At 41.9% G+C, this 25,501-nt stretch overlaps 1 protein-coding gene across 1 annotated transcript in view; it reads left to right on the top strand.

The window, feature by feature from the left end:
* Nucleotides 1-2,553: 2,553 nt before the first annotated feature.
* The window catches only part of atf6 (activating transcription factor 6), a 36,757-nt gene continuing 13,809 nt past the window's right edge, over nucleotides 2,554-25,501 (top strand). The window contains exons 1-13 of the mRNA XM_030049441.1: nucleotides 2,554-2,768; nucleotides 3,563-3,639; nucleotides 4,041-4,119; nucleotides 5,432-5,529; nucleotides 6,510-6,633; nucleotides 7,207-7,410; nucleotides 9,405-9,574; nucleotides 18,146-18,331; nucleotides 18,813-18,904; nucleotides 20,750-20,899; nucleotides 22,465-22,560; nucleotides 22,686-22,788; nucleotides 24,643-24,713. Of these exons, the coding sequence (XP_029905301.1) occupies nucleotides 2,678-2,768; nucleotides 3,563-3,639; nucleotides 4,041-4,119; nucleotides 5,432-5,529; nucleotides 6,510-6,633; nucleotides 7,207-7,410; nucleotides 9,405-9,574; nucleotides 18,146-18,331; nucleotides 18,813-18,904; nucleotides 20,750-20,899; nucleotides 22,465-22,560; nucleotides 22,686-22,788; nucleotides 24,643-24,713 (1,541 nt within the window). The 5' untranslated portion in view covers nucleotides 2,554-2,677. The remainder of the gene's footprint in view (nucleotides 2,769-3,562; nucleotides 3,640-4,040; nucleotides 4,120-5,431; nucleotides 5,530-6,509; nucleotides 6,634-7,206; nucleotides 7,411-9,404; nucleotides 9,575-18,145; nucleotides 18,332-18,812; nucleotides 18,905-20,749; nucleotides 20,900-22,464; nucleotides 22,561-22,685; nucleotides 22,789-24,642; nucleotides 24,714-25,501) is intronic.

Here is a 25,501-nt window from a genome sequence, read left to right as displayed (position 1 = left end):
TCAACTCACAGACATGCCATCCTCTGCCAGACTTCCCAGAAATGGTTTGGTAGTGAGATCTAATTTCAATAACACTGTCTTTTGTTTCATTTTCCCCCTCTTTTCACGCTTTCCCAACACTCTGGGGCTTTTGTTTATCATAATCTCAAGAGCCTCGTGATTTAGCTTCTGCAATCTTAATTTTTAGAATTTCTTTTCAATGAACAACAATTTAATAAGGAAATCCCAATTAGCTTAGAAATCAGACCTGGCCAAGAAAGCAGCATCTTGACAAAAAACAAAACTGCAGATAAATAGTATCAAACTGCATATTTTCAAAAGCACCATCATGTCATATAATCGTAAATACTAACCTATTGTGCTATTCTGCTAGAAGTTGTACCACTGAACCTGAGGTGGCAATCAGAGGACACAACAATTGAGAGCTTGACAAGTTTTTCAAGACTTGCATGCAGCATTATGCAGCTTTAAGAGTCCAGCTCATAACATAATTACAATGAGCATATGCACAGTAGCTAAGGCCTGTGACAAAAGCAGTTTTTTTTTTTTTTGACAAACTAGTGATGTTGTGGTTGTGTAATTCTGTCTTAATATAGCTGAAAATTACTATAGATAAAAATTACCTCTAACAGAAACAAAGAAAGGCACTCTATCCTGAAAACAAGTTAAAAACTGTCAGCTAATTAAGTTTATTACAAGTTCATTTTTTTTTTTTTTTTTTTTTTTGTGAAAGCTACATTTATTATTTGAATCACCATGGAAAACGGGCGGTGGGATTTGTGAGCAAAAGCAGATCTGTGTGTAATTGGATTGGAGGGAGTTGCCGCGTGCTGTTTATCCTCCTTCATCTTGACTCCAAGGTAATGTATCATCTTTACCCATCAGGACAACAAATAAGAAGAGAGAGAGAGAACTTAGTTTGCTCTTTCAGTCCTCAAGGATTCAGGGTTCAGGGTGAAACTCATAAAAGTTGCATGGTGGCCAACACTGATTGATAGGATGTGTCCTGCATCATGACATCTCGAAAATGGCCCAAACAAACTTTTAGGCCCAATCAAAGTTATACCCAGAAAAAAAGGCAACATATTGCAGCAGTTCTGGCAAAAGCAATACGATCAAAACCCTTAATCCATTTTACACAGATGTTCTGTTAAACCACTCTGCCCCCATATCAGGTTAACCTGTTAATCTGCTGTCTGGGTCAGGGGGCTTTACACACAATCACTATGATGAATCCTGAACTGTCCACAGATAAGAAGGTGCCATAGATGCCATTACTACACCACTCTAATCAGGGGGACGTGCAATGGAAGGCCTACACATTGCATTTCTCTTTTAATATGCATCTGAAGTATGGTAAACTAAACAAGCATTTTGACCCTTTTGATCTTGAGGTATGGCAATTTTTAAAGTTGGATTTCAAGAAGACATACAGTCCAACTTAGAGAAAAAAAAGGAGGAATGCCGAGTATTTCTATCATTTTGTCTCACCAATGACTCTTGAAATGGGATTGCCTGTACAAATCAAAGGAATTACTCTAAATTGACTTTTGGAAATGAGAAACAGAACTTTTAGATCAAAGTAATTGTGTTTAGGTTTTCTAATATGGGTGGACTGCAGACGGCAGGCAGATGGTTGACCTCTATGGGTTAGTCTTTGCCATGCTATAATGAGGTAAGACAGACTAGGGGGGTTCTTTCAGAACTGAGCTGAACCAATGCACTGGGGAATCAACCGGACCACCTCAGGTTAATCTCACTCCGACCTGAAATGCCCATGAAGGATTAGGCCCAGCGTACACCTGCTACTGATTTTTAGCTCTCCAATGTGACTTACTGCTGTGCCATTTAAGAATTGCAGCCACAGTCTAAGAATATACCTTGAAAGAGCAGGCTTCTTCTGTTACTGAGCCACCATACGTGTCTATCTGAAGAGGGCCTATTTACAGATCGATTGGATAGGAAGCTGCATATGGAATGCCAGCAACATGAACTGACAGACATAGTTTCAGCTTTCCAAGTGTGTAATATTTCATGGCTGTAATTTTCCAGGCGTAGCCTACAGTCTGCAGGGAACAGTATGTATGACTTCTAATCTCCCTGACAGTCTATGATCTGTGGCTCAAAACCAGCCTCACATACAGCCTTACAAAAGTTGTTACTAATCAGAAAAACTGGCAAACCATACTAACTTTAAAGGTTGCGAAGTAGTAGGCCAGTGTGTTTCCTGACTTGGCCAGTAGAATCCTGTAATACCCATGGCATTAGCCGTGTAGACCAGGGAAAATGGATGTTGTTTTGAGTGACTTGAGTGGAGAACATTCAATTACAAGTTTTGAACAGAGGGATCAAAAGATTAATTCATGCCAAACACTCATGGTATGATGACACAGGGTGCACAATTGAATTCAACCAGAGTCTACAACTTTCTCCTGCCACCTTGTGGCCTATGTCAGAAATATCAAGCACTGTGCGCTACACTCTCTAATATGTCCTCTTGTGGCACCCGTAGATTTACGGTAAGCCATACGTGTATTTACGCAGTGACGAACGGGAAGTACACTTACAGATTCGGACAGCAGTGTTGCACCAGGATGAATACATGTTAACCTTTAGACAACCCAGCTCATTAACAACTTGTTACTTTGGAATAGTTCACTAATGTATTCGAGGGAGAATGACATCCAGTTTAATATTAGACTTGGAGACTCAGCAGCCGCATCCTGCGATGGATAACGACATCTCCTTTGGCCAGGACGGAGAGTGGGGTGAGTGTCGCCCTTACCAGCACTCAGTTTCTAGAAACACCGACACACAGCTAAGTTAACTCTCAGTTAAGACAATGAAAGGTCTTACCAAAGCCACATGACAACACAACATTATCTTCTACACACATCATTTTAGTTCACTTTTAGCGTTTGTCTTGAACCGGGCTAGCTCGCTAACAACAATGCTAATGCCAGCGGCCAGCTTGTTTACATAAAGATGATGTAATCTTTTGGATATGGATGCAATACATGTCAGATACTGGAGGTAATTGCCAGTCTCTCTCGTTAAACAGGAGACAGTTTCAAAATTATACCTAAACAGTTGCAGCTAATATCTCCTAACCATGTAGCGACGCTCCTGTGCACAGCTCGGTGTTTCTTCTGGCCAGCAGGTGCACCGGATTGCTAATGCAAACACTTGGCATGGAGTTATGTAACTAACTGTTTAATATATCAAACAAAAAGTCTGCCTCACATATTTGTAGTATCCCAAAACACAGTCAATCATAGCCAAGCCACACATGTATGCATTTTATGGAATGAGCAAAACTCTAACCTGGCTTAGAAAAATGTCTTCAATATGTTGTTTTTCATGTTGACTGAAATGTGTTGCCTTTCTCCTTTTCCACCATGGTTTTTAATAAAATTTCAGTGCTCCATTTTTTTTTATTTTTTTTTTATTAATGTCTAATATCCAGTGTGTTATGAGTAATGTATTGACCAAACTGTAGGGCATGCAGTGAATGGAATCATATCATGCAGGACCTTAACAAGTTATGCGTGTGTGTACACAGACATCAGCCTGTTTGATGAGCTGGACAACCTGGGAGATGCAGAGGAGCTTTTTGAGTCACTGGAGCATGCCGGCTTTGTAAGTGACTCATACCCTTGAAATGAAGAATACTATTAAAAGAAGTATTCCTGTTGATCACAGTTAGTTTATTTGTTTAGTCCACTAAACATGCAGGTAATGAATGTTGATGGAGCACAGGCATATGAACAGACAACATTTTAACCCAGTCGGTTACATAATGACACATGATACAGGAAGGGGAGGATGCCACATACCATGCCGTAGGACAGTGCGAGGCTTAGAGTTGACAGCAGTCCACACATTATCAGACTACATGTATACACTCACTTTTTAAGTCCTTGCTGAGCTTGGAAGACAGCCTCATGAATGCTTCATTTCCCTAGCTATCTGATTATCGTAATGACTGTTATGTTTCACTTGACATGCACAGTTTTAATAGTGTATGTATGGTTTCTTAGGCCAGTGAAGCTCCTGACCTGTACTTTGATATCAGCCTGCCTTCCTGGAATGAAGCAGACACAGGCAGCACCTGCACAGGTACAGTAACACAATCACACTCCTTGTTCACATCTGGGTTAAGCACGGCCGGTGCAGATGGAGGAAATCTGAGCTTACCTTAAACAGATGGTCTGATGTTTTGACCTGACCTCCACACTGTTAATGTTTAAGTGAAACCTAAGAGATGTGTTTTTGTTCAGTGATTATGTCCCATTAATTTAACTGGACAGTGCAATTATGAGGGATTGATATATGCCAGTATGCACAATGTTATGGATGTTATCGATGAGTTGTTTTGTTGTATATAGTTGCCGAAAGTACACACTGCAGTGGTTCCTCTGTCATTTTTGTGCAGCTGTAGTGCTTTGGAGCAACAACTCTGTCCCATATCTGTCACTGTTTTGCCCTAAGTTAAGACTCAAGTTTAGGTTATTGTCCTAAATATGTTTGTAATCATAATATAATTATTTCTTCCAAAACACCAGACTATACTGTTTTTTAGTTTTAGATTATAGTAAGACACAATGACAGTGGTTATTTTGATTTCACTTTATCTTGCAGTCATTGCAATTTCCTTGCCATGCACTGCTACATGAACACAGAGGAAACACTGCACTGCACATCACTGTAACGACTGCTGCACATGGGATGACTGTAACATTTTGATTGCGATTATTGTTTTTTGGGAAAAAAAAAAAAAAACAGCAAGCTGGAATGTTTGTTTTCTTTAAAAGGGGGCAAATGATTGCATCTATCTATCTATAAAAATTGATACAGTTAGATATATGTGCAAAGAGAGCAGGTGTTTCTTAGCTGTGGCTTCATGGGCCACACTAGCTCAATTGTTTTTATTTTTTTTTTTTTTCATGAGACTCCCAGATTGACTTTCATTAAGCTACAGACACCCATTTGAAATGATTTTCCCCCTCGGGGCCCATGTCAGAAGCTATTTCAGTCCTTGTTATGTATTAAATTGTTTTAAGATGCCATACTTGAACATCGATAAGCAGATTCAGAGTAGTGTGATTGAAGCATAATGTTAAAATAATCATTGTTTCTTTCCAACTACTTCTGTTGAATTATAATGAAATTGAACTTTCTCATTTTGCCGGAAACCCTCCTCATCACTCCCAGATCCCACTTTGAAAAGTGCTGCACAAACTTACATTAAATGAATGTGTATTGGACAAAATTAAGTCAAGGTAAACCCTGTAACTACAGACCCTAGAAACTATGCCTAAGTGGCTGATAGAATTGAGTTATCCTATCCTGTCAGGCACCCACATGAGCCCACCTTGGTGAGCCCACCTATACGTCATGTTAATCTGTATCTTTGTCCTTGTGTGTCCAGATGGTGAGGTGAGTGTGAACTCTCTGTCACCAGCCCACACTCTGAGCTCTGTCCCCTCTCCTGCCTCAGTGGAAACCTTGTCACCATGCTATTTATCAGTAAGTCACCGCCGTCCAGCTCAATCTGCAGTGTTTGTGACTGTATTTCCCTTGCAAATGTTATGTGTTGTTGGATAAACTTTGCATTTTTGTTGTGCACTTGGTTGCATGTGAGTATTTACATATTCATCTGTCTTGGAGCACAGCTGAAAAAAAAAAGAAAAAACTTCCTCCAGATGGTGTCCAACCATTGTCTGACAGCTGCTCATTGCTTTTGGAAAGATGCATACACGCGCGCACACACACACACACACACACACATACACACCTGAGACACTTATTAACAAATGCCTTAAACACATTGTCAAACTAATTATTCGCTGTCTGTCTGAGTTACGCCCCACCCCCTCGTTAAAAAAGGTGCTGACAACTTTAGCCACATTAGCATAATTTAGCAGGCAGATGTTTTCACAGCGTGTCAAAACAAGGACAAAGGTTACATCTTCGTCTTGGCCCCGACGCAGTCTGCCCACATTTGTCTGCTAACTGAATCATCCTGACGAAATCCAAGGACATGTTTGTATACTCCCGTCTTTGAATATTGAAAAGGACATTTGGTGCACGTAACATATGCCGTTTAGTGGACATTTCTATCTGATGCACCTTACTCTGCCCTAAGTGTATTATTAGAAATGGGAGGCTTAATTGGGAATCGACTGCCTTATCCTTGCAGACAAGACAGCATTTATATTTTATCTAAAATAGTTCTTAGGTTTGTTGCCCTGTGATCATTGCAACTATAGCTTAGTGTATTTCTGCTACCCTTTCATAAATTTCTGTAGTCAAAAACTCAGTTGTTGAAGTCTAGCCTCATACTTGTTAATTACACCTCCAGACACTTAACAGTGCTGTGAGGTAACTCATCAAGGTTATGTGTAATATTCATACTTTTCATATAAGAGCACTCGAGACTGCTGTTACCTGAAAATGTGTCCAGTTGATAGTTGTGCGACTTATGCCACCTCTGCCCCCCTATCCAGGATGAAGCTCTGTCTCCACAGTCGCAGGCCTCTCCTGCCTCCATCCACTCAGAGTCCAGCAGCTTTTCTGACGTCCCTCCACCCGCCAGGAGAGCCCCAAAGAGGACCAGCCAAACCACACGAGGTGAGACGGCCTCAGCTGCCGCACCTCAGCTCATTCAGCTGTCATCAGTATCTCTCCTCTTTGTGTAAAACTTGGGACATCCTGTACCACAAGCTTTGTGGGTTCAGGTCAGAAAAACCTGGATCCTTCCTCGGAAAATTAGACCTTTTTCACAGCAGCCGTTTGGACATGAGATAACAGGGTAAACACAGGCGACTGTAATGAAGGTTCTGTTTTCTTTTGTTCTGACAGAGTCCGGGTCCAGGTATTGTTCATGCTGGCTCACTGGAATGACTCTGGCACACTTAAATCTCACAGTATCTTAATTAAAACCACTAGTAACACCTGTGTTTACCTGCTATTTCATGTCAAAATTACCTAAATTAATTGATTACTATTCATTATTAATTTAAAAAATACATATGAAAAGGACAAAAAAGTAAAGTAAAATGACATATCATTGTGGTTTTACATGGCAAATATACATGTAAACTCTTTCACTGGGAGCTATATTATCCTATATTGAAATGTCAGTCGTTGAGTCGGCCTTCCCTGTGTTTAATATACATCCTGGTGCTGCTGCTTTTACCTCAGCCAAATCCGCTCAGCCCGTGAAGAGGCCGATCCAGCTTGGCCCAAAGGTTTCCATCCAGCCCAAGCCGATGATCACAGCTGTGCCCCTGGCCCATGCAGCAGCTCCCCTGCAGGCTAAGACCATCATCATCCAGCCACTGCAAGCTACTGTGATGCCTGTGGTCAAACCAGCTCCAGTCAGCATCCAGCCAGCGCCCCCTCCAGGTCAGAGGGCACACTGCACCCTTTGTCCTTCATTGCATTACACTATATTGCATCAGTCCTGTGCACTTGTCATACAAGCAGCATGCTATGGCCCACTCATTGTGATATGGTTTGGGGACAGTTGTTGCTAGTTTATTAAATTTGGAGATGAGGTAATTTTTGTAGTGGTTGACGTTTGAGATGAAACTGGTTGAATTTCTTTCTTAGCCAGTGATTTTAATTTGTGTCTTAGCCAGCAGATGGTGCTGTAGCCCCATTCTGTGCTGAGCAGTGTGGTTTGTCCTAATTGGGTCTGTCCTGTCACTGAATGCCCATGTTGTGACAAATTCATGTCAATATGTTGACATGTCAACATTGAAAACATTTTGACAAAATGAGATTCGCAGCAATGTTGAAATTATGTTGTCAGCATTAAGACACCATTTCAGTTTAATTTCAGCATTCTGACAACACTGCATGCCAGTGTTGGAGGCAACGTCATTTCAAGCCTCACCAACACTGGCATCTCAACATTGTCACATTGTCACAAAATGTGAACGAAATGATGGTCAAGTGGTAATAACTTGTTCAGAGGATGTGATTCTGAATGTTTTATTTTTCATACCAACATTTGTGTTCTGAGTTTGCCTGTATGTGAATAGTGTCTGCTTTTGGAGATGAGGTATTTTACACTTCCATAGAACCTTAATATTAGTTTTCAAAACTCAAGTATATTGGTCATTGACTCGAAATTTCAAGTCTGTATTGGTTATTCTGTTGTGCCAGGTTTTTTTGTGTGTTTTTAAGTTGTTGCTGTTGCTTTCTGGTTCATCCTAACTGGTTTACCGATCTGATCCTCTCTGTGCCTTACATCAGCAGAGACCAGGCCAAAGTAAACTCTTATGTCACGGCCTGGGACCCAAGTGGGCGGAACATGTGGCTTCATCCGGCTTCATTCTGAACTAGGCTGTCCTGTCTGCCTGGTAACAGGTAGCCAAGATGGCAAGGGGAAAGATATCCAAGTTGAGAATGCCACTTGGGAACACAAGTTAGGCCTGCATGATATTATAGCCCCCTCAGTCCAAATTTTCAGATTTTCAGGCAGATGGAAAAGATATAGATACAGTATTTATTGATGAGTTGTTTACCATGGAGCCTGGTGGGTCATGCATTTTTTAAGAACAAACAGGATGGCCAATGTTCCTAAGGAAGGTAATTGATTCTGATTTCACTCTTATGAATTCTTAAAGCAGCTAGTAAGATTGGGTGCCAGATAAAACCTTGGCACCACATGCATTCAGTAGCAGCACTGGCTAACACTTCGACACAATTAACACTGACATGCCATGTTGTATTAGTGGCAGAAGCTGCAGGCCAGGCGTGCAGGATGGTTCCTGGCACAGACCTACTAGAGGCACGTCAGCTGAGTTTGGGCTAAGCACCGGATAACTCTGAGAAGCACCGCTGTAAACCATGAACACGGCATATATAAACATTGGGAATATTGTGTTTCTTGGTGAGGTTTTGCTAGTTTCTGTTTCAGAGTGCAAGTCGTGATAAGTACACATGCACCTTTATGTGTGTGCATGCACGTTAAAAACACACATGCCTCTCAGTGAGGAATTTGGAGGGTAAAGAGTGGAGGTCAAGACGACAGTAAACATCCTCCACCTGTACTTTAAACACAGCCCTGTTAAAGCTCCTGGGTTAATGTAGGTCACCACAAGTAGGGGTTTCAAGGAGCGGAGCTGTGCCATCTGCAAAAGGAGACTGTTTAAAAAGCCAGACTGATAAGGCTTGCAGCTAAAAGTGCTCGAGGTCTGACTGGGAGGGACGATGTTTTTGTTATGGATGGTGAGACAAGTGTGGGATGAGAGCATGTACCCGAGCACACACAAGAACAAACGCTGACACAGTCACTTGCACAATAATTGTACACTTAATCATATAGCAGAAATCGAATGATAATATAGCTGAACCCTGTAATTTTTGTGCGTGTGTTGTCTCTTTCATAGGACATCCCGTGCTGCTGTCTCAGCCAGGTCAGGTGCTGCAGATCCAGACACCACAGGCTGTCACGGGCCATGTCTTCACAATGCCAGCGCTGAGCCAGGACAGGCCCGCCCCCGTCACAGCGCCGCCAATGGTCTCCGTCACACTCCGAAACCCTTCATCAGACGATGATGTAAGAGCTCTCCAAAAACATATTTCTTTACACTGTGTTCATATTAATTTCCGCTCTGTTTTACTGTTTGTTTGTCTAAGTGTTGGCCACTTTTACACATATCATATTTAAAGAGGCATAAAGTTGCTGTTTACAAATACCATTAAAAATGTGCACATGTTTGTAGCAAATAGTTGAAGTTTAATTTGATGCTCAATTTTCATAACAGGGAGCTCTTTGCTGCTTTCAAATTCAGCTTTCAACTTTATTGTCCTTTGTTAGGGCAATTCTTTTGCAGGAAGCCAAAATTGTTAAAACAGTTGACAGATAACAATAAATAGATGCAGTTTCAAATAAATAGTGCAGAAAGTACAAAATACAATAAGCCACAGACACAATTAGACATATGTAGGATTAAAAAAAAAACAAAACAAAAAAAAACAATTCATTGAGTACCAGACCTGCACCCTAATGCTTCACTGCAAAAACTCAAAATCTTACCAAGAATATTTGTTTTATTTCTAGTCAAAATATCTCATTACACTTAAAATAAGACATGATCACCTAAGAAATAACTTGTTTTTAGACAGTTTCCACTTCTTTCAAGTGAATTTTCACTTGTTTCAAGTGAATTTTCACTTTTTCCACTGGTAAATTTTGCCAATGAAACAAGCAAATATTCTTGGTAAGATTTTGACATTTTGCAGTGTTCTAGCCTTTGGAGTTCAAAAGAGCTATTGCAGTCGTCTGGTCTGCTGATCCAGCAAACACAAAATGACACTTGCACAGTGAGCTAACGTGAAACTGACAAACTAGACATTAAAACAAAAATACATTATGCATCAACTGGGAGCTGATCATCTGGGTGAACTGCCTAGGTCACACCTATGCATCTGAAACTTTGTACCGGTATTCATTAAAACTAGAATGTCTTCATTGGTTGAACTTTGGCCAAAAAGTGAGGTAGGATTGAAGGCAGTACTCTATCAATTGCAACAGCACTACTACAACATTAATCTTACAGTCAGATATTGCAAAAGGATGAATAGACCTGAATTCCTCCGGGCATCATATTTCCCAACGTCCTTGTCAAAAAGTGGTGCTTTGTGGTACATGTTTGTGTATTTTAGAGAAGCACATATGCCTTTGATTAACGCCACAGTAATTAGGCCTGTTCTCAGTGGAGGAATATGTCTCTCCCTCTGTGTTTCACTCTCTCACTCGCTGGGACGTTTGGCTCAAAAGCTGCCAGACTTGAGAGCGAAGCTGTTCGAAAGGTCATGCTCATTCAGTTGCAGCCTAACTAGGAACATGCACATGCCTATCACACAAAACCCTCTTCACAGGGGTAGACTGTTCTCTCAAGAGGTGCAGTTTTTGTGTGTGTGTGTGTGTGTGTGTGTGTGTGTGTGTGTGTGTGTGTGTGTGCGCGCGCGCACATGTGAGCAAGTGTGTACCTGTGTGTGCTTAGTTGCAGCTGCATGCTCATGAATGTATGCTTATGTGTGTGTGTATGCACTCCGTACCATGTAACTATGATGTTGTCGTTGCCATGCTCACAATTGGACTGGGCCCCTTCCAAAATACACACTGTCATCTTACTCTGTTTTTGATATTTTATTTCACAAGCCATTAACTTTAATTTCTGGATAAACACTGAAACCGTAAGTGTCACACCTATTATTTATGATGATGATATTTTTCTGCACTGAAAATAGGAGGCGTTATTCCACTGCATTCACCATTTCACTCTTAGCCCAGTCACATCTTGATGCAAAGGGACATTTCTCGTCTAAAGTTAAAAAAAAAAAAAAAAAAAAAAGATCTGAAAGTTACAGAGACATTTCTTTTTTTTTTAAATGATGCAAATTGTCAACAGGCTGTGAAACTCTGTGACAGTGTTATTGGGGGAATTTTCTTGGAGTCACAGCATAGATGATCATCACTGGCTGCTGTTTGTGCCTGTGGGGGTTTATTGGAAGGATAGATACATTATGTAATTGTAAATAACTTTTGGACAGTCTTGTAGAGGGACACTTACCGTGTGAGATAATAACGGGTGGTTTCTTCCATTGTTGCCGTAAAGGGTGATGTCAGGACAGCTGCAGTGGACAGACAGATGCACACACACACACACACACACACACTTACACACACACTCACACACACAGACTCTCTCTCTCTCTCTCTTACACGCAGACATCCCATTTGCAAAGTCATCTGACCTGCGGTATTTCTTCCTCTCACACACTCATCCCTCTTAGGTTTGTGTAATGACAGCACAGGACAGTCCAGTACACACAACAGAGCTTTCAGGGGATCATATAAGGTACTATTTAGGGGCAGCAGGGACTGCCCAACAGGGCATAAGCATAACAAGAAAACTCAATTATAGTACTCTTTGTTTATAGTACAACCCTGTGGTTTCTCAAAAAAAAAAAAAATCTCCCCATGTTTTGTGCTTGCTGGTCTTAATTTGGGTGGGATTTTATTATGTTAAAGGCATATTATGTTGTATGTTAAAGGCCTAGGGTTTGTTGGCCTGTATTTTTTATTCAGCAACAAACTGCAAAAGCTTCTTCTCCCAGCCCTTTGTATCATGGTATGATCTCCTCTGCCGTCTGGAAGTTAACATGACTTCCAGACACTAAAGCGTTCTTTCAGACATCGATCTTCCCTCATGGTTTGCTCTTGTCTGACCTTTTGTGAGTTGTGAAACACCCTCTCACTCTCTTTCCCTTCCTATTTGTCTTGTTCTTTTTTTGTGAACAGGACATCAATCAGACAGCTTGTCTCGTTTGGTATCTGGGTTACTTTGATGTGGCACTGAAGTTGCAAAAATGTACTACCGGACATACTGGTGACTTTGGTAATTACTTTGAAGCGTATGGGTCATGGTTTGTGGAATGCCACCTAAATCATGTGCAGTGATATCTGCAGTTACTTTGGTACATCAACATATTGAATTCAGTTTTCAGCTACTATGATTTAGGCTTTAGAAATCTGACATAATGTTAACTACACACATTTGCCCAAATATGGAATTCCGGATCCAAGGCATTTTCTCTTGGGGGGGAAATACACGGCGCGATCACATTATCATCCCTGTCACTGTCTGTGATTTAAGCTGGTGTTTAAAACTTGGACACTCTTATTTGCATGTTCCTCTCTTCAGTGGGACTGGTTCCACTGAATTCTGCTGCTGCTTTCCAACCAAAATAATTACTTTGCTAACAAAAAGCGAACCCTGTGGTGCACATGAAATATGTAGCTGGTTGCTCAGTCACCAGCTTTGCCTGATAAATTCACACATGGAATCACTCTTGCTTGTTGCTGATCGATGAAAACCTGGTCCAAGGAATACCTGGTTAGCTAGCTAATGTGTCTTTTTTTGTTTGATCTGTCATTTTTGTTCAATGGTGACATTGAAAGTATAAGAGCAGGGGGATTTACTGCAACTTGGTCCATGTGTGCCCAGTTATAATGGATGGCTAACCACTTAAATGTTAGCAGTTTGTTTTTAAAAGATACAACAATCGTGTGCAAGTTATAAAAATGCATCGACATTCTTTTCATATACAAACTTCCAAAATGTCAAATTAATTTAAAGGAAGTACGCCTATTTATTTCTCCCCTATATGATCTATGTTTTGATCCGGAATTCTTAAAAAAAAACTAAGAAATAAGAAACAACATGACTTCTGAGGCCTGAGGTAGTTATGGCCCTGATAGATTGACTCTGAACAAGAAAAACATTAGTTACAACCCAAAGCCGGAGTGATACATTTTACCAGTTGATTGTGTTTTTGTTGACATGAACTGTTTTCCATGGGCCATTTTTTCAAAGAATTAACTGCCAGTAATAAATTCATAAGTGGTTGCTGTTGTTTTATGAATGGTAACGGTTGACCTCTGGCTGTAAAAACACTCTGCCCCTCAAAGGCCTGAGAAGAACTTGTCCAATTATCATGGGCATAATCGAGTCTGGAGAAGCGCTTGTCGTGCCAGACCTTGAGAGCAGTGGCGAGGAATTCCAAGCCCCAGAGGCCAAGACAAATAAGCCTCTCAGCCATTTGTAAAGCCGACTGAGTCAATAAAGTTTACAATAGGCGTTTCAAGGGGAGGGGTCACTCACATTATTTGTGAGAAAAACCAAAAAATAAGACAATGTCTTTGGAGTGGACAACTCCATGAAAACTTGAAAATGCCTAATTCACAATATAGAGTGGTGGAAGGGGAAAAGTGTCGGCAATTGCTGTCAATAAACAGGACAACTGTTATCTCAGCTTCATTTTCCTCATGGGTGAACAGGACTTTTCACAGATCTCTCAGTACAGGCAAGAAAAATATGTTAAGATGGTATAGCCTGAATGTTTGCCATGTCATCTGTGCTGCAGTAGTCAGGTGTAGTGATTTAAATGGAGCTCGAGTTCTTTCCATAGCCTAACTCTGCTGCCTCGGCCCACCGAAAAACTCCTGAGCCATATGATGGTGCGTGTGTTTGGACCCGCTGCAGCTGTGTTCACTTTATAAGCTCGTTGAGGTTTGGCTACAGCACAGTGGTTGGAGGGAGTGGGTTGGGGGATGTGTAAAATGCCTGTTAAAGATGGCATGCTTGTGCCAGGTGTTTGTGAATTTTGTATGTATGGCTCTCTATATGTGTGTGTGCGTGTTTATGGTGTGTACAGTATCTTGGCCCATAGCTAGACCATATACAGTAAGCCTGGGTGTTAAATGGCTGCTAACGATTACATATTTCTGACAGGTGTTGTGCAGCACAGGGGATTTGCGACAGCTGTAAACAGCCATCAGGGATTGGGTCACTGTAATGTAATGGGCTCCTACACGCTCAGGGATTTAGCTGATGTTTTCAAGACTGTAAATCAATCCAGGCTGGGAGTGCAAGCCTCAACAGATCCCCCACCACAAGTTTGGAGAGGACTCTAGGAGAACTTTAGATGCTCTGGACTGTACTCTGTCCAGAGAGTTGCGGTGTTTTAGAGATGATGGGTTGGATGGACTAAGATCCACAGCCCCAGTCCAGTGGGCATTGTTTTTTTGTGGTTACCTAGGTGAGGTGGTGGTCTGTTGGTGATACTTGAATTTTCGTACATCAGTTTGTCCAGTTTCATTTCCTCAAAATCGAACAAGAATCACCAGCATGGAAAATTGCTTCCAGCCGAATGGAAAAACAAACAGGCACTTGAAGTCTTTGAAACTCCATTATTTTTATAATGCCTACATTAAAGACCATATAAATGCCTTTATCAGTGGTCCTTCTCAGCAAGCTGCTCCTCAAACTGCTCCATCATGATTTGTGGTTGTGGATTGAATGGTGGCTCTGCATGTTTGCTGTTGTTTCTGGTCTTCAACACTACCAGAACTCATTCTCCATGCAAAAAAACAACATTTATTTCAAACAAAACAGAGAAGCAGTACTGAACATATTGCTGAGATTTTGGAGACATACAGGTCAGCTCCTCTGAGAGCCTTTGTGGGGCACGTCTGTCAAGAAACCCCTTCTCTGCATTGCTTTGCGGAGACACCACAATGAACTGGAGCAGAAGTATAAATTCAGTTTCACAGGATAGACATCTTGTTGAGGTATTTCAGCGCAGCTACAGTGGAGTTTGATAGCAGAACATTTATCAGCTATCTAAAAGATCAATACTTAACGTCAGCTTGGGGCATCAGACCCTCAAAATGAAAGGGCAAAAGCTTCTTTGTTGATGTGCCTTTTTGCATCAGTCTTCAGCAGTCACACAAAGACATCCATAATAAAAAGGGCAGAAATAACCAGCTTTCAACTGACATTAGCATCAGTAGTGCAGAATTCAATGCAGCCATCAGACTTGTTAGATTTTTAGCAAGGCAGCACAACTCTTTGCTTTCTCTCGATTGGACGAATGTGCTCACTTGCTCTTACTGCGTTATCACTTTAGGTCTCTCCACCCACGCACATAACCCACAGCTGAAAGCAACAAGTTCTGGCGTGTTCTCTCAGGTTTGTTGAAAGTCATTCTTGGAAATGGCGGAAATCACTAACTCAAGTAGAATTAGACAAGGGAAAGTACGTATAATAAAAAAGTTAATCGCAACACAAAATGACCCCTGGAATGCATTAAACATCATAGATTGATGATTTCTAACGGTGTAGCAGTATCCATGGGTGGAATTTTCCTTTAATAATAATGAGTGATTTCATAGAACTTGTCACTCAAGTTGGCCTTCTTCTGCCCTCTCGTTAGACCTTTTTCATTTTTTGAGCTTCAGACCCATTTCACCTGTGGAACACACGTGCCACAGTTATCTGTGTTTACGTGCTCTCATAACTCAAGAAACGTTTTCATCCCAACTTGTTAAATGAAGGCCCTCCCATTTGGTTAGGTTAAGGGGTCATCACACACTTCCTCCTGGGTTAACCCTTGAACCCTGAGTGGAAACGGCAGTCCCTGAACAACAATGTGACTGTCAGGTGTGCCAGGATCAGCTTGTCTGGTCTCGCTTTTCTTCACACCTCTATTCATCCAGCGAGGAATTGCTGAGCAGGCATTCTCTTTTTCACCTACACCGTGCCACATATCCAAACAGCTACACACACATTCACACGGCCCAGTACAACCTCAGTCTTTTACCATCGGCCATTCTGCGGTTCCACTGAAGCAGTTGAGGTTAAGTGGCGTAGTGACGGGCTCTACGGCAGTAGTTGTTATGAACAGGAAAGTGGATACTCATTGACTGACCATGCCAAGACCTTTGTAGCAGTTCTGGGGAATTGAACCAGAATCATTGTTAGTATCTCACTCATTTGAATGAGGTTTAATGCCTCAAGTGAGAGAATTGCCACTTTACCATCTTTGCCCCCTGCCCCACATCCTCTGCCTCTTCCTCACCGTTGTGGTGTTGTGAAGTTCCCCTCCTTCCTCGCTCCCTGGTAACTGCTTACTAATGTCGTTCCCAGGCTCAGGCCAGTGGCACGGCTCCCAGATCTGGGCCGGGAGACAGAGAGGGGTTTCTCAGGAGACAGAATACAAATACAGGGATCCAAATAACTTAATCACCAGCAGGGCTATTAGGCCCAGGGTCTTAGAGTCTTACTGCGCAAAGACTGCCTGGGGAGGGTGTTTGTGTTTGGGGAAGGCTGGTAGAGGGTTGCCTGGGACTGAATGGACAATGAAGGTGTTTGGCCCATCACAGCCACGGGTTGTGTTAATTTGCATTGGGTCATGGTAAGATGTGTGCTATTTGGTTAGGCATGCAGAACATCGCTTTGATTTCAGTTCTCACCTCGCTGACCTTGAGGGGTGGAAATCCCAAGGCTCATGCTTGTTGGACGTGAACTGTGCATAGAAGTTTTTTTTTTTTTTTTTCAAGTATTCATTTATTTATTTTTGCTCCTCTTGTCAGAGATTTGGACAGTCTTCATTTGTACGAAATGCTTCCATAAACAAATCTAGTGAATCTAAAAAGGAAAAGGATGCAAATTCTCAGTTTATTTGCAGATTTATTCAAGTGTGTAAGGCCCCAACTAAAGTAATTAGGAGCGACTATGGCAGAAAATTTTTCCATGCAGGCCTATAGCATATATGTCTGCCACAGTGTTTATATGTCTATGCTGTGAACTCATTCCTCATAGAGTGACACTCTCCATAAACACATCCTCCATCACATATAGAACAGGGCCATCACATCCCTCTCTCACAGTCTTCATTCTGCCTTGGCAATTGACCTCTTGACCCCCCCACAGGATGACGGTGTAAATATTTTCAAGCGGAAGTTTGATCATGTACTCTTAAGGGCTCTTTTGGGTGACCTTCAAGCCTATGCTGTGCTGCGGAGGTATCGTTTACCTCGTGTCTGTTTATTATTCTGTAACTGTACAGAGCAGCACCACTGGCTGCCAGGGAGTTCATGTAGAGCACTGAAGTCGGGCAAGCCTTGTCTTTATGTTGGCCCCCTCTTACTTTCTTTCATTTACTTTCTCACTCTCCTGGTCCTGTTTGTACCCAACACCCCTTTCACAATCGTCCTGTGATTCTCACAGTCTTTATTTTAAGGAGCAGCATTCCTGAGTGCCGTCCACTGGCACTCTGTATCACACACCTCCGGTGTTTGAGTGAGTGTTGTTGTGAAGACAAAAGAACAAGAGGCACTCGTAGAACATTAGTGTGGAATGAAAGAGTGCTAGACAGTTTTTATTGCAACAAGCTTATGAAAAATTGAACAAAATTGACTTACGGATTATCTCATGTCTGCGCACTTGTGAGACTGCTATCCTTTTTTTGACTAAAAGAGGTCAGTCAGATAAATGATAGACCCATGTTAATTCAAAAGCTTGAAAACACAGATAAACATGTTGTCATACTAACAAGAATAGCTTATGATCTGCAGCCTAACAGGTCTCTCAGGCCCCTAATGTGTAACATTTCATTCCAGTCTAACTACAGCTCAGTTCTCTTCTTAACAGCAAAATGGAGGAGAGGGAATTACACCCAGATATATTTGGAAATACAATAGTTTATTGATTTGAAAATATGTTCACTAATCTTTCTTTTTCTGTTCTTGTGTCTGTCCCTCTCTCTCTCCCTTCAGTCAAAGGTGTCACAGAGGCAGCAGCGGATGATAAAGAACCGTGAGTCAGCATCTCTGTCTCGGAAGAAGAAAAAGGAGTACCTGCTGACGCTTGAGGCACGCCTGAAGCTGGCACTATCTGAGAATGAGGTGCTCAAACACGAGAACGGCAGTCTCAAGAGACAACTGGAGGGCTTGTTGAGTGAGGTGAGAGGCTGGAAGGCACAGCTGTGCTAAAACATACACACAGACCACTCTTTCGTACCGATTTGGATGCCTGTGCACAGACACAATCAGGGCCGCAAGCTTTTTAAAAAGTCAGCAGTCCTCAGTGGGTGATATATGCCCATTTTTTGCCTCTCTTCTCTCATATTTTCAGTCTTGTACCAGCAAACTAGATTTTCAGAATGGAATAGGGTGACTCCAATTTTTGGTTACATGCCAAACTGACAGACCAATTGACTAGCTAAATTTTACCATCAGAATGGTAGTTTCCCACACTGGGCGTGATTGTGCAAAATTTACAGGCAAACGACTTTGATTAATCATAATAGGCTTAGGGATTTCCATAGGGAATCTCATGAGAAAGTTACCAGGACAAGCCAAACCCGCTGAACACTTTCACATATGAGTCATATCCGTGATCTCCTGTTTGCAATATAACGTGATGCCTTCTCTCTTCTTGCAGAACACAGCCCTGAAGACATCGCCCCCCAAGAGGAGGGCTGTGTGTCTTATGGTGGTTTTGGTCTTCCTCATGCTCAACGCTGGACCAATGAGGTAAACATGTGTTACGTGTGACACCAAGGGCATGACTGACTCTTTCTCAATATTTGCTGTTTGTTTCCTTTGCAACAATTCATATAATTTCTAATGGCTTAACTACAGTTACAATTACAGTGCCAGCTGGAGAATATCAAGGCTGTATCAGATGGTGGGCTTGGCTGGTGAACACAAATGGGAAGCCCCATGAGTCATTGTGAGAATAATGTACCACATCCAACAATCATACAAAAAAAGCTTTTTGAAAACATGACAGATAAATTCCTGTTGAAGTAAAAGTCAGTTGTCGTAACAAGAAAAGCTGACAAAAGTGCTGACAAAAAAGCTTTGAACTTTATCTTTATTGCCAAACAGCAATACAGAGCTATAGCTTTTACCCTAGCAGGTCCATTCAGTTATATTTCAGCATAACCAGCCCAGTGTCCCATTATGTGCTGAACACCAGTATACAGTAAAATATATTAAGCCTTTAGGAACTTCAACACTTGCACAAAGATGAGTGTCAGGTTGCATGCTAGAAATAATGCAAATTTAAAACAAATACAGTGAATATTACAGTGTAGTTTTGCCTGTTTGCTTGATAAGGGATAACCTTGCATATGGACAGTTATGCACTTCAATTGTCCTACCAAGGTATTAACAGTATCTTTTTCACAAGCAGCAACGTCCAACCCCCAAATATCTTGGTATTGCAGCAATTCATAATCTTCTCCCTTGAGGGCAGTGAGCTAACTTAACAAACAGCTGATAACAGCTTTGTGACAGTAATCTTATAACACAATACAGAACAGTTTAGCCCAGCAGCACATATGGAGGTCCAGCCTTGTTCCATTGGTTCCAATGGAGCTCCTTAATTAAAAGCGATCAAACAAAAAACAGTGTTAATCCAAGCAACAATGCTTAGAACAGTTGAGATTTACCTCTTCAAAAATTTAAACATGTATAACAGTTTAGGTTACTTATGTAACTTAAAATATTCATACGCAGGCATTGATTCGAGGCTAGGCGCCTAATATTAACAACAGTGACATATTAAGGTAGATTATGTAAAATGTCACTGGGGAAAATAGCTGATTCCACCCAGACAGCTGATGGGAACGTTATGCAATCCCACAAACTCAGGCACCCAGGCAATCTCATACTAGGAATGATGCATCCTCTGTTCTCATATTCTTGAAAAATTTGCTCTCGTGGGAGGAGCTTTCTCCAGGAGAATGCGAGCATCAACCTGGAATTTCTGGTCCTGATATTCCACTTGTGCTCCATGTTTGGGAATATTCCGTTTCTGTAGCTGGCTGGGAGATTTGCTCTTAAGCTTGTAAACGAGCTGAACAAGTGACATGGGAACTATGAATCTGTTTGCCTTTACAACTTCAGCAGTGTTCACAGTAGCTACAGTCTGTGTGTGTGTGTGTGTGTCTGTGTGTGTGTCTTTGTACCTCGGTCTGTAGCTGTGTGTTTTGCATTGGGGCTTTTCAACGGAATGTAAAGTATGCCAGCTTTTGAGGTCATAACCCTTTGAAATGAAAATGCCACCCAGCGTAGTAATACTGTTGAAAGTAAGCGTGTGTGTGGTTTGTGTGCGTATGCTTACTTGTGTGCACGGCCCAGTGTGCTTTGGGTTATACAGTCAAGATCAGAGTTCAGATTCTGCTAAAGACTAAAAAGCCTCCTGTGCACAGGATGTGGGCCATGTGGAATCTAGAGGTTGTTTCAGTCTATTACTGAGTTTTTCTTTCCAATTTGACTCCTTTATCCCATGGCCCCTAACTCTGCTCCCTCCCTCCTCCCCTGACAATCTCTGTCACTGTTCTCTCTAACCCATCTCCTCTGTCTCCTCAGTCTGTTCCAGGGCAGCCCAGGCTCCAAGCCCCATGTTGGCTCCTTGCAGCACAGCGGCAGACACCTGTTGGGCTTCTCCCCAGACGCGGAAACCACAGCTGAGGTGGGCCCCGAGCCCCTTGGCAGCGATCCCCCTCAGATGGACGACAGGTAATGAGCTCAATCACCAAACACCCTCCCCACACCGTTTTCACCCAACATGTCAGAGTGCCAGGATACACCTGTGCACAGGCTCAGTTTGAACTGGGACAGCTCATTATAGCACGTGTAAACATGTGTGCCAGCCCGATTACTGACTGCGCCTGCCTTTCTGCTGCCTCGAGGCCCCTGTGTAGCTGTTCAGGGACTGGGCTTTGAGTAACAGGGGTGGGAGATGGGGGCCACGCCTGGTTTGACATCCAGCTGCATATTAAGTAAGAGTTTATTGTTCTAAAGAGTTCTACATTTTTTTCTTCAGTTTTTGGAAATCCAACAGCAGTACAACAGTCTCAGTTGTAAATTGCTTGAATAACATTGTTGTTTGGTACATGGCCTCCACCCCTTGTCCTGAAAACAGATATTTTGCACGGTGGCCAGAGCGTCTCCTGTCTGGATGACATTGCCAGCCTGGCTTGTGTCAGATCTACACACAGGGTGGGTCACATTTTAATGTGAACCATTCATTTGTAGTATCAGGTTTCCCAGTGCCATTAAGCCAATGCAGGCAGGAAGGAACACATTAGCCTTTACAGAGGGGTGACAGAACCAAGCACAGCCGAGATGATGATGACGGGCGAGATATGCAACCCAATCTTAGGGTCCCCTCTGAGCAGGAAGGTGTGTGTGGGGAGGTAAATATGGACCCCTCAGTTAGAGTTATGATCAGGCCTCTGTGCTCTGACATATTCTGTCTCGCGGAACCATTTCCAGAACGTTTAGAAACTGGAATGCAAGGAATAGTCGGTGTGTTGGCTCAGGTCTGGGGGCCCAAGGGAGGGATAAAGTCGATGGCAGCCGTTTTGGTAACAAGGCCTCTGCAGGTGGGCACTGACTGTGAACAGTCTACATCATCACCTCGAGCAACACAATCAGTCAGTCAGAGAGAGGTATTACTGTGTGTAAATCAACAACTGATGAGGAAAGCCATGCCATACAGTGCAATGCACAACTAGTTCACAGCAGCCAAGGCTTTTAAACCACAGTTTTCATCTGACATCGTTCATGACCATTTATGATCCTCTGGGTGGTAATGTCCATTTTGTGTACCATGTTTATGATCATATTGATCCAAATTTTCTGCAACATCTGGATACATTGGCATCAGAGGCTCTGCTCTTCCCTCTCAATGTTAGTCAGCATTTCAGAGATTATGTTATATGAGTCTGAAAGTCTGTGCGTGTCAAGTGTTGAAGAATTTTAAGCGGCATTATTCAACAGCAACTAATAAAAATCCACAGGTAGAATGTTTAGGACTAGAGGTTTTGTTTTGGCACCATCTTGGTTCCCTTTACCTAACTCCCCATGGGTGTTTTACCCTATCCCAAGTACAAAGCGACCATCTTGGCCCTCAGTTTGAATTCAGAGCATATTCTCAACATGTGGAAAGTGTTTGTTAACAGATTGTTATATACAATTCATACAAAGATTTCAGAACATCAGGCTTGCTTCATAAACATATCACCTCTCAGTGTTCTCATCACTCTCTCTCTCTCTCTGCTTTTCTTTCTTTATCTTAGCTCTGAAGATAAAGCCCTGGTGGTGGTTAAGGATCCTGGCTTCCTCAGACCCCCTCCCCCCTGCCAGCCTCCCATCAACAGGACCAAGTGCATAGAGTCAGTAATTAATATTTATAAAGGACTGATGTCCTTGTTTTGATGTCTCACTTTGCTTAAAACCATAAAATCACTTGGGACCTAAAAAGAGTCTGATTTACACTTGTGAAAACCTTGACTGGCAGGTTGGCTCATGAGCTGAGGGGCTGGGTCCACCGTTATGAAGTGGAGAAGACCAAATCCAGGCGTATGAGTAACAGCCACCACAAACCCACCAGGACCATCCTGGTGAGTCACACCAACTTGTTTTAACATACAGAAAGACACAGATTAGGACCATATCAGAAATGTACATGACATTCAGTACTAGCAGAGATTTTTGATGGGCCAGTACCCTTCTCTAGCTGCTTCTTTCACATTCATTGAGCAATACCTTCAAAGAACACTATTTCATTTTTAGATAATAAAATCTTACTATTTATCAATGAAAACCACAAACACACTAGCCACATATATAAGTCATACAATCAGCTATAGGTTGATATCCAACCTTCAGTTCATTAGTAAGATACTTGAAAAAATAGTTTCTTTGTTTTCTTTAAGAAAACAATATCCTGGAGGAATTTCAGTCTGGCTTTAGAACATACCACAGTATTGAAACTGCTCCTACTAAAATAATCAGCAACCTCAGACTAAACTCTGATGAAAATAAGGTCTCAGCTCTTGTCCTCTTATACCTAAGTGCAGTGTTTGATATGATTGACCATGATATCCTGATCAGCCATCTTGAAAAGTTGGTTGGTCTTTCCAACTGTGTTAAACTGGTTTAAAACGTACATCAAAGGGAGTAAGTTTTTACATCAGTCTTTGAAAATCATGTTTCTGAGAGACATAACATCTGTTTTGGGGTTGCACAAGGGAGCTGCCTTGGTCCATTATTATTCTCACTCTGCATGCTGTCATTTGGTGACATCACCAGAGAACACAATTTATGTTTCCATAGTTATGCGGATGACACACAACTGCACATCGCTGCTGAACCAAATGATGCGGCAGCTATAAACTCCATTACTACCTGTCTTTTGACAATGAATAAATGGATGAGCATCAATTTCTTAAAGTTAAACAACAACTAAACTGAAATCCTGCTAGTCAGCCGTAAAACTAATAGAGAATTTCTTATTATTTCAATTCTAACTGCATTTTAAGCAGCTTTGGAGATCAGCCTGACTTTCAGTACAAAGCGAATTTTGGCAAACCGATGCTTCTCTCTCACCACTGTTTCACCTCTCCTCGCGCCTTCCTTTTGTATGTCTCTCATTCTCCCTGTTGGACTGAGTTTAATCCGGCAGCCCTGAGAAAGTAAACAACACTTAGAGGAGAGCGGTGGGATTAGTGCCTCTGTTTTTTTTGTTTTTTTTTGCTTTTTTTGCTTGTTTTTTTTTTTTTTTTAATCTGTCCAATCTAACAGCTGTTGGACATTGAATGAACAACTGCTCTTTACTCAAATGCATGCATATGGAAAGGTAGATGTAGATCACAGTTATTATTTTCCACGTGAGCTGAGCAGCTGTTCACCCTTCGCTTATGCATACACACTCACTTTGGACCATTACATTATTAAAACACCATTTTTCAAGTGAATCCCAACAACTTGGTAGTACCAAAACATCAGGACTGTTTGATTATATTTTTACTCATTTGAATGATTCTACACATGCTTATGTTTAAGTCATTTTTTGAGTAGTGTTGACAGCCAGCCATTTCCCTAAGCCTTTGTTCTTAATGAGGGCAATCCATCCCGGCAAACCGAGGACAACCCCTCCGTAGATCTCACAGAACAGGTCTGATGAATACTAAACAAGATGTGATTTGTCAGGGGAGAACTCCGTGATGGGAAGGTGTGTGTTGACTTGAAACATTACTGCTTGTGGACGTTTAGCTTGGCTCTAATTATCCTCCAGCTTTTTTAGATCAGTGATCAACCTCAGTGTATTGAGTGAGCGCCAGTCTGTATTTATATTTTATATTTCCTTTTATAATCAGTTTATCCTGCTCTCTCTAATGATTTGTTAATGGGAATATACACACTATCTGATAACGCTCCCTTTTTTCCTCTCCTTTTTTTTTCTTTTCTAACAGAAAACGGAGGATAAGGAGGCTGACAGAGCCCAGATTGTGACAGTCCAATACACAGAAACCGCTGAGGAAAAGTGAGTAATGGACCAATTTATACAAGGATATAATTTTACAGGATTAGTTGTTGTTTCTTTAAACAATTTGCTATCATTTCACATTCCTGCTATTCGTCCAGCTTTTTCTGTATCTCGCCCCATTCCCTGTGCATGGTCTGATCAATTTATGATACAGCAATTTAAAGGTTTGACCCAGGCACACGGCTTCATAGGGTTTTGGCAGACAGTAAGAGCATTTTCTGATGGACTGTGTAGTTTTAGGTCAGTCTGACAGAGCTACGAGTTTCTTTACGTTTTTTTTCCCCCAGTCGTAAGTCTGGCTGTTAAACTGTACGATTTGCAGGACAGCAGACCGAATCGCTCTCAACAGCTAACCTCTGCAGGGCAATAGGTTGGCGCTGTGTGAAATCAGAAAATATGCGGAAAATCACGTCCAAGCATGGCATTTTGTACCATGCATGTCCCAGAGGGAGGTGGTATTGCTGTGCACAGTGGTTGCATTTTGGTCTTTCTCTTCACGTCCTTGACCTTCCCACTGTATAAATCATATTTAGAGCTATTCACGGAGCCTTGGCCACAGTTGCAGTCTCTGCCAAACCCCTCAGCCTCTACTGTCTGTCATGCCAGTGGGTTGCTGGGAATGTGGACTCCGCTGAGATGTAACAAAATGACCCCCAGCAGATCACTACTGTGCTCTCTGCCACAAATGAATCCTTTGTTCTATTGATGACTATATACCAGTGTAGAAATGTGGGTGAAAGTATAAAATGAGCGTCACTCAGTAATGGGATCTGTGTCTCTATCAG

This window comes from Myripristis murdjan, chromosome 4 (assembly GCF_902150065.1).
Source record: "Myripristis murdjan chromosome 4, fMyrMur1.1, whole genome shotgun sequence".
Lineage (NCBI taxonomy): Eukaryota > Metazoa > Chordata > Actinopteri > Holocentriformes > Holocentridae > Myripristis > Myripristis murdjan.
The sequence above is the reverse complement of the archived record's forward strand: the minus strand, read 5'-3'. Positions and strand labels throughout refer to the sequence as shown.